The 10388-nt window shown below is 36.5% G+C and overlaps 1 protein-coding gene and 1 pseudogene across 1 annotated transcript; both read left to right on the plus strand.

Moving 5' to 3' along the window:
• The first annotated feature begins 1959 nt into the window (after nucleotides 1–1959).
• On the plus strand, nucleotides 1960–4950 carry LOC127456367 (uncharacterized). Its single transcript, XM_051724814.1, has 5 exons — nucleotides 1960–2133; nucleotides 2505–2691; nucleotides 3083–3586; nucleotides 3769–3874; nucleotides 3991–4950. Exons 1-5 carry the CDS (start codon nucleotides 1961–1963, stop codon nucleotides 4683–4685), a joined length of 1665 nt encoding a protein of 554 aa, XP_051580774.1. The 5' UTR covers nucleotide 1960; the 3' UTR covers nucleotides 4686–4950.
• Nucleotides 4951–8170: 3220 nt separating this feature from the next.
• Nucleotides 8171–10051, plus strand: LOC127455848 (extracellular calcium-sensing receptor-like; annotated as a pseudogene).
• Nucleotides 10052–10388: the final 337 nt, after the last annotated feature.

Consider the following 10388-nt stretch of genomic DNA (forward strand, 5'->3'; position numbering starts at 1 on the left):
TGCTTTTGTCATACTATTTAGTAGGGAAGTATGCATATTTGGACACAACCTCTCTCTCTCTCTTCTCCGTTAGTCTACACAATTTACCCATAATCCTCCCCAGGTGAAGAAATACCAAAATAAAAGGTTTCTCATAGAATAAAAGTAAACTAAAATGAGTGTGAAAAATAAAATTGAAATCTGTCTCACACAAATATTCAACAGTAATTTAACAATCAAACTAGCAAAAGCTGATACCAAAAAACACTCAAGTCATAAAAAATAGTAGCTGGGAAAAAAAAAAAAATGTTTTAGGCATTATCAGAGTGGGTTGTTGGAGCAGAGTGATGTTTCTCCCTTAAACCAGAAAAAGACACAGTACACAGAGGATGAAGAGCTCCAAAGAGTGGCTTTTATTAGAGCTCAAGCAAGCACCAGTTGATATACAAATGAAGAGAAATCTGCAAAACAACAGCTGTACTTGTACTTTTATACCGTTTAAACCACACAAGTCATGAGACATCTGTTTGCACACACAGAAACACACTCAAAGGTCGGCGATTTGTCACACATCAGCACTTCTTGCAGAAACACAAGTTTCCACACTTCACTTATCTCAGGCAAACACACACACAAAGAATGTCATGAAAAGGTCAATGCATGGAATGAAAGCAAATAATAAGAAAACATTTATCAATATATTGATTATACATATCACAGGTAAGACGAATAACATTGATCATCTCCTAACAATGCCACATGTCAAGGTCGGGGTAGATTAGAAGGTAAGCAAACAATCAGTTCTTGTAGTCAATGTGTTGAATGCAGGAGAAATGGGCAGGAGTAAAGACCTGAGCGACTTTGACGAGGGCCAAATTGTTATGGCCAGATGACTGGGTCAGAGCATCTCTCAAACAGCAAGGCTTGTGGAGTGCTCCCGGTCAGCAGTGGTGACTACCTACTGAAAGTGGTCCGAGGAGGGACCCTGGCGGCTCCACCTTGCAACTTGCAGGACTTGAAGGATCTGCTTCTAATGTCTTGGTGCCAGATACCACAGGATACCTTCAGGGGTCTTGTAGAGTCCATGCCTCAGCGGGTCGTTGTTGTTTTGGCAGCACGCGGAGGATCTACAGCATATTATTTGGTCATAATGTTTTAACTCATCAGTGTATACATTTATTTATTTAGTTAGTTATCTTTTTATTTTTTTTTTTTGCCTTGACTGGACTGTGAAAGGCAGGTCATTTTGACCGTACAGTGTGGATCTGACAGAAAACAATGGGGAAAATGTGGGGTTGAATAAAGAAAATGGGCATACAAAAAACCCTTATCTGAACATGGGTCACCCACACATAAGCGCCAATGTTTAGATGCACATGCACTACCTGCCAGGCCATACCTCCAACATCCAGCACATTGCCTATGGGGATCACGATCCTGTATGTTAGTCAAGGTAGACGTCATATTTCATTTGAAGTGAATTTATTGTGCCTACCCTTAATAAGGTCCATAAGCGGTCCATGGTAATTCTGTTGCAAAATTCAAAATGTTTGTGTTCTGTGTAAAAATGATTGTGTCATTTTATTTGGAATAAGCTTTAAGTTAATAAATGTATTAACTTAAAGCTTATTCCAAATTAAAATGACACACAAGCTTATTCCAAATAAAATGACACTCAATATTTTTTACACAGTGGATCATTTTAATTATTAAATTAATTATAATAATAATTAAGGCAATATAGTATGCCATATGATGATTTAAGATTGATTCATATAAAAGTTCGGATTTGCTATCAGGTAGTGTGCTGCTTAAATAAAACCAAATATTTTCTAAGAGTGTTTGTGCAATGTAATGTTTACCTCTGGAAATTGGCCCTTGGGTTTCACATCAACTGTCCTTTCCTCCTGTGTCACTTGAACAGAGTATATAGATAGGAAGCTACCCTGAACAGGAACTCTTAACCAGCTCAGCCTGTGAGATGAGAGGAGTCACTGTGCTTCTACTTGCTCTACTGACAAGAGCACAGAACCCTTGCTGTAGATCACTTAGCCTAAGAGATGCTGAGAGACAAAATGAAAATATTTCAGAGGACAAAGATATCAAATTTAGCACAGCCTTTAAATTTGCTCATGTACTGGTGACATGTAGAGGGTGGGTATGATTTGCTTCAAACTTACATTTTAAATAAGTTTATTTACTCTTTTTATTTACATTTACTAATTAATGATTTCATGCTCTTACAAAAATTGTAATGGGTACTTTCAGCATGAGAAAGTCTATTTTTAAACTGCTGGATAACGCTACATTAATAATATGGATATTATAACAAGGTTAATATGTGATTATGTCATGGAATGGTATTGAGATATAAAAAAAAAAAAAAGAAAAAAAAAACTCTGAGCGAAAATTTTAAATGTGACTCCACTGTGCAGTGTTATAATAATGATGTGCATTTGCTTTCCTGCAATATTTTTGGAAGTAAATGAAATGACTAAGATCTACTAATTGTTTTCTTTTTTCAGCTGCTTTGTAGAAAAATGTCAATCTACACTTATGCTGATCCTCTCTGTAGAAAAATTTGAAGTGATTACAGTGCAGGTTTTCAGATGGCCAGTACTCTGCCTCTGTAAACTCCTGAACAGACAGATCATGGGTCTGGGTGAACAGCACACATTGGAGCCCAACCAGACTATTCTGGGCTTACATAAGGTAAGTATTGCCAAATCACAATGCTTGAGTAAATTCAAGTGAAGGAAAGAGTTAAATGTGCAATAACAGCTGTTAAAATGCAAAGTGTAAATTGGACACAATTTAGGAATTTCCCCGGGAACACAGGGAAACTGATAAAATGTATACCTTGAATGCACTGTAAGTTACTATGGATAAAAGAGTCTGCCAAATGCATAAATGAAAATGTAAATGTTTGCTACTAACATACTTTAAATTTAGCAAAAAATGTGATATGAATTGTGTGATATGAATCTGTGTATGTAAAAGCTGATCAAAAAGAACAACTGAAAAACCAAAAAGAAACTTGAAACTAATCATAAATCGGTCTGTTTGTTTCATGTTTTCTTTTGTTGTTCTTTTTTTGGTCTAGGTTGTCCATCAGTCTTCAAGCTCTTGTTTAATCGACTCTCATGTGTGTCTCCTGTCCTTAAAATATACGGACATTAACTTCTTGCATGTCCATAAAAATTGTACATTCGCAGACAATGTCTGGACAAACACACTCCAACTAATGTATGAACTCAATGTCAAAAATCACACAGAAGTAATGATGTGCTTCCTCAAAGAGGAGCAGATGAATATCACTGGGGCCTGGTTTATGTCAACAAACTTCACTGAGGGAGACCTTCTGAATGAGTCTAATGTCCCTGGACTGACTTTGTTGTTACCATGTGTGAAAGTTGCAGGAGCAGCAGTAAAAGCACTTATCAGTGTCTTTCCCTGGCAGACAGATCACTTGACCATGCCTTCCTCGATCTGTGTTTGTACTACTCTGTGCTGCAAGTGTGTACTGTCACTCCACAGATCTTTGTGCATGATCTACCCTTTAAATGGTGACAGCAGCACTGGCAAATGCTGTACTGAATTTTACCAGGTACAGAAAATTTACAGATTTTCTGATCTGAACATGTACTTGCATGTACTTTACTACATGTTGTCCTACAGAAAATGACTGCAGTGAACTCTAAATTAATTATTCTCTGTTTTTTAAAGACAGACATATTATATACAGTATGAATGACTGTATGAAAATGATTTTTGTTTCTTTTTTGACAGTTTATACACATATGGAGATGTTCACAGGACCAACAAAGGGAGTTAAATCAGATGGATAAAAATAGTTACAGATCATATATGCTCACCTGCATGAGGAACAAAAAAGGTGACCTCTATTTTTCTCTTGTGGTTTACTACGCATTGAGAGCACATTCAATTATTGAATTGACTTTGGTATTTTATCCAACTTAACGTGTCTTTCCATTTAATTTTCACTTGTAGATATCGGTCCACTACAATGGCAGATCTGCACTCAACTACTCAACAGAGGCCTGTTTCATCAGTGGATTATGGCAGTGCTGCTAATGACTGTTTTCATGTTTTTACTTGGTCATACAGCAGTTCTGACATATATAAGCTATAAGCAAAGATATGTTTCTATCCACAGAGTCAGGAATTCACATCTAAGTTTTCTACTGCTTTTTACAATCTCATGGTGCTCTTTGAATCCACTTACTGTTAGTGGGCAATCAAGTGGTTGTTCCTGCAAACTTCACAATACAGCATTTGGGATCACTTTTGTCCTCTGTATCTCCTGCGTTGTGGGGAAAAAAATAGTGGTATTATTGGCCTTCAAAGCTACAATCCCAGGCAGTAATGTTATGAAATGGTTTGGGCCATTGCCACAGAGACTCTGTGTTCCTGCCTGTACTCTCACAGAGATCCTTGTCTGTGTGTTTTGGTTTTCAATACAATCCCTTTCGTTTAACATGAGTATGAACTGTAACCAAGTAAAGATGACCCTCGAATGTGATTTGCTAACAGATATTGGTTTCTGTCCAAGTTTGGGTCACTTGGTGCTACTTGTTGTACTAAGATTTATTCTGATGTTTCTTGTAAGTAGCATAATATTTTCTGTGGCCTGTTACTCAGTGTTGAACGTCCATGCAATAATGTGTGTCATGACAAGAATATAATTCATTATTAACTGTTATTAGTGTTGACCACAGCGTTGACCACAGCAATATTAAGGTATAGCTGGCCTGGTTTAGAGGATCAGATTCAAATATAAAATAAAACAATATAAAGATATATGGCCACAAAATGCATTACAATAAAAACTAATTGAAACTAATTTCTTAGATTCAAATATCGAATGTAAATGTAAAAAAAAAAAAAAAAAAACTTTAAAGATGCAATACTAGAAAATTGCCAGTACATTTTACTGGTACTGTAACTACAATGGGCAAATCATGTTCTGTATTTTCAGAATTTTACAAACTTTGACCCAGTATGAAACAATGTAAGTGAGACAGTAAAGAGACTCCAAACCATGAAGTGAACATGTTAAATTATTATAATAATAAGACCAATAGGGAAAAACTGTGCAAAGAAATAGGCAGAAATCATAATAACTCTAACTACAAAGAAGCAATTGCTGTTTTCAGTTTGAAAAATAACAATCTGTTAATTTTTAATTACATAGGCCCCAAATTTTGTGCTTTCCCCAAACTAAAGGTACTTTTCATTGCATTATATTGAGAAGTGATGAATGTGATAGTAGTCTTTACCTCAATACTTTCTGACCGAGTAGAAGGAGGGTAAATTTAGAGAAACAAGTATAAACTTCCTCAAAGCCTGTAGAAGAAAAACAAAATACAAAAAACAAAATACATTCATGCAGCCCTGGATGTAAACAACAAATGAGATATCAGAGGGTTGGTAATTTGATTTCCAGAGGGATATTTTCAACTGATAAGTCACATTTAAAACCTTAATGGTTTATTATAACAAAGTCTTGCATAAAACAGAAATTTCAAAGGGTTCATAGCTAATTTTTATTATTAGTTCAGCACAGGGCCACAAAATGGATAAATACAGGTAACCTAATATATGTCAATATACTGAAATTAAACTCAAATGAAATCTCAGCAGGTGTTAATTTTACAGTACAGTCAAATTAGTGCACAAATACTGTATCTGACACCTAATCTAACATCACTGTTCTTGGCAAGGAGGCCCTTTTTTATTATATCACATTTGTGTCACAGTGCATACACACATACAGTACAATCAGAATTGTTTTTGTGTGTGTGTGTGGATTTTTTCCCCTTTTTCTCCCAATTTGGAATGCCCAATTCCCAATGCACTCTAAGTCCTCATGGTCATGTAGTGATTCGCCTCAGTCCGGGTGGCGGAGGATGAATCCCAGTTGCCTCCACGTCTGAGACCGTCAACCCGCGCATCTTATCACGTGGCTTGTCGAGCGTGTTGCCACGGAGACATAGCGCGTGTGGAGGCTTCACGCCATCCACCGCAGCAACCACGCCCAACTCACCACGCGCCCCACCGTGAATGAACCATATTATTGTGACCACGAGGAGGTTACCCCATGTGACTCTACCCTCCCAAGCAACCGGGCCAATTTGGTTGCTTAGGAGACCTGGCTGGAGTCACTCAGCATGCCCTGGGATTCGAAATAGCAAACTAGCGAACTCCAGGGGTGGAAGCCAGCGTATTTTACCACTGAGCTACCCAGGCCCAGTGTAATCAGAAATGTAACATACTTTAGTATTCTAACTATTTCTATCTGTACATGTATTGCTAAGCTTCTGATGGAAACACAAAGAATTGCATATTACAGTGTAACCTGTTTATCTGTGCACTTGACAATAAAGAACTAGACTTGACTCATATGAACTGTACATACAAACACATTTTATGCTAAACATGTTGACCATTTAACCATAAAAATCTTACACCTATTAAATAACCCAAGTAGGCACAGTTCAACAGTTGAAATATTAAAATTTTTAATGTCACTTTCTATTAATATTATCAATATTACTAATGCATTATTCTTACTGAATATAAGATTGTATTTAGTGGAAAGGGAGACTGAATGCCAACACACAAAAAAACACTCTAAAATGTTGTGCACAGACACTTTAAATGTACAAAATTAGAATTGTGTGCCCATATTGCTACTCCAACTCACCAGTGAAAATATAAATCTCAAGGTGGCACACTTTCAGTAATAATGGACCAATAGTCACTATGGGTAGGAGAGATACTATATATAACTCAGCATTATTCTTTTTGAGCCTCCACTCAGCAATGGGAAGCATTTACATTTTCCTATTTTGCTCTCTGTTATATGTGCACAGGGGCTTCAAATGTCAGCTGCTTGGTAAATTTGATATACCTTATATTTTTAAATCAGGGGACATCATGATTGGAGGAATATTTCCCATTTTTAATGAACAAGAAAATGTAATTGCCTCATTTAAGAGAAAAAGGCCAAGGGTAAATTGCAAGGGGTAAGTTCTAATGTTTGTGATTCATAAATGAAATTATTGGCAAGAATTAGCCATGCATAATTGTTCTCCTCAAATTTTCAATGCAGATTTGACCTACCCATTGGAATTCTGTTGGATTCAGGTCATGATGTTTACAATAGATGAGATAAACTGAGATTTTGCTTCCTGATATTTCTTTGGGCTATAAAAAAATGTACTCTTATGCTTCTCCCACTAATGTTTTACATGCGGCTTTTACACTGGTGAGTGAGCGGGACGGAGAGGAATCAACAGCTTAATGTCACTCTCCTTTAACAGCTCTTGTAGCTGAATCAGGATCATCCCAGTCCTTATCTATAGCTGGAATGCTTGGATCATTCAGAATGCCAATGGTAAAGGTCAAATTAATCATTTTAAATGTCCTTAATGTTGTCATACTGCATTAAACTAACTGCATAATTTGAATATGTGTCTAGGTAAGTTATTTTTCATGTGCATGGTTGAGTGACAGAAGAAAATATCCATAATTGTTTCGTACAATACCGAATGATTATAACCAAGCAAAAGCTTTGGTCACTCTTGTAAAGCAATATGGATGGACCTGGATTGGAGCTTTACGGTCTAAGAATGATTATGGAAGTAATGGGATTTCAGCCTTCACAAAGGAAGTTAAGAAAATGGGAGTCTGCATTGCATTTGTTGGCACAATTTTGAAACCATATCCCCAGAGTAAAATCCTTGAAGTTGTTGAATTGATAAAACAATCTACCGTAAAAGTGAACCTGGCCTTTGTGCCATAAGGAGATCTGTATCCTCTAATGATAGAAGTTGTGCAACAAAACATCACAGGAATTCAGTGTATGGCAAATGAATACTGGGTAACTGCACCAAGACCCTCTACCCCTGAAATGTTCAAGTAACTTGGATGCACGGATCTGTGGTACAAAAGATGACTATTCCTAATCTAGGATTCTTCCTGAAAAACATCAGTCCTTACTCTAACTCACAATCTGCTTTTATCAGTGACTTCTGGGAAACAATGGTTGGCTGTAGACATTGTCTTAATTATGTGCTGCAATCTGCAAGCGTCACACTCAACAGCCAAGTGTGCACAGGAGAAGAAAATCTTAATTTCACAGACAAATTCTTTGATGTAACAATTGAGAGTAACATATAATGTCTATCAAGCTGTGAATGCAATTGCACACGACATTCATGAATTGATATTTTGCTAAATAGATAAAAATTATGTTTTAAGACTATGTCAAAATATTTCACAGATAACTCCTAAACTGGTGAGCAAACTGTTTCATTTATGGATTTAAATAACAAAAAAAAATTAAAAAAAAAAATAATAGTTCAGTTTAATTTACTATTGTATTTTATTCTAAGGTCAGTGATCACTTGCAGAGAGTGAATTTTGTGGATAGATATGGAGAAAATGTGTTCTTTGATGAGAACGGAGACCCACCTGCATCCTATTAGGTCATAAACTGGCAGCTAAGACAGGGAGAGGTGCAACATGTAGCAGTGGGCTATTTCAGCACCTCCACATATGGAACGTTTAAACTTAGAGTTAAAGAGGATGGCATCTGCTGGAACACAGGAAATTTGGTACTTAAAACTCCTACTTAAACGTGTGACTTCACATTCTTTGATTGTAAATTGGCTAATACTGACATGTTTACTTGTCAGATACCAAAAGCAGTGTGCTCAGACACCTGCCCAAATGGCAAGAAAAGCCCAAATCAAAGGAATGCTGGTGTGCTGCTTTGACTGCATCCCATGTGCTGACGGTTCAATATCAAATGCAACAGGTGTTGTTACCCATTCATCTGTGCTGCCTACGTACATAAAAGGAATAATAAATCCAAAAATGAAAATTCTGTCATCATAGATCATGTTCCAAACCTGTATGACATTCTATCTTCTGTGAAACTCAAAATGAGATGTTAGGAAGAATGTTAGCCTCAGTCACCATTCGCTTTCATTGCCTGAGGCTAAATTTCTGCCGAACATCTAATTTTGAGTCATACAGGTTTGAAAAAACATGAGGATGAGTAAATGATGACAGAATTTTCACTTTTGGGTGAACTATTCCTAATATCACTAATTACTCCAATATTATAATTTATTTTAATGATTTTTCTGTCCAATTTACAGGAGCAGCAGACTGTATTCTTTATCCTGAGGAATACTGGTCAAATGAGAAACAAGACACCTGTGTCATGAAAAGTACAGAGTTTATCTCTTATACAGAAACTATGGGGATCATTCTGACTAAAATATCATTGTTTGGAGCTCCTCTTACTTTAGCCACTATGATTGTCTTCATACACTTTAGAGTAACACCTATAGTGAAAGCAAACATTTCAGAGCTGAGCTCACTATTACTTGTTGCTCTGTTCTTGTGCTTCCTTTGCCCTCTTACATTCATTGGGGAGCCAAGAGTCTGGTCATGTATGCTTCATCATACAGCATTTGGGGTCACTTTTGCTCTCTGCATTTCTTGTGTTTTGGGAAAAACCATAGTAGTTGTCACTGCCTTCAGAGCCACACTGACAGGAAATAATATGGCTGGAAAGACTGGGCCAGTTAAACAAAGAATCGTGTTCTCATGCACTGCAATTCAAATAGTCATCTGTAAACTTTGGCTTCAAATAAACCCACCATTTCCTGATAAAGCTCTGAAGTATAACAATAAAAATATCATTTTAGAATGCAACACAGGCTCGGATGCTGCATTTTATGCAGTTTTAGGATATATTGGCTTTCTTTGAGCAATCGGTTTGGTTCTGGCATTTTTAGCTAGAAAACTACTGGATAATTTTAATGAGGCCAAATTCATCTCGTTCAGTATGCTTATATTTTGTGCTGTTTGGGTAACATTTATACTTGCTTATATCAGTTTACCTGGCAAGTACACAGTTGCGGTAGAGATTTTTGCATTTTTGTCATCTGCCTGTGGCTTATTGTTGAGTATATTTGTGCTGAAATGTTACATTATTCTCATAAAACCAGAGAGGAACACTAAAAACACATGATGGGAAACTTCAAAAGGCTAGTCTTTGAGGTAGCTACTTGTTTTAAAACCTAAAAAAGTTGGTCATTCATGTTATCTCATTATTTTCGTCAGTTTTTTGTGCACTGAAAAGTTAGAAGAGAGGAATAATGGAACTTTAATGGCAGCTTTATGTAAATACAGCGAGTAAATAGTGTACTTTGTATGTGAGGCATGTCAGTGCACACATACGGATGATTAAACAGAAAAAAAAAATATTTGTAGGGAAACAGTAAGTCTTTGTCAATAAGTCTTTATATTAAAATTTGTTTCTACAAATTTCTGACATCTTTGAACTAACAGGTGGTGCTATAACATAG

The sequence above is a fragment of the Myxocyprinus asiaticus genome, chromosome 18 (assembly GCF_019703515.2).
Source record: "Myxocyprinus asiaticus isolate MX2 ecotype Aquarium Trade chromosome 18, UBuf_Myxa_2, whole genome shotgun sequence".
NCBI classification, from domain to species: Eukaryota; Metazoa; Chordata; class Actinopteri; order Cypriniformes; family Catostomidae; genus Myxocyprinus; species Myxocyprinus asiaticus.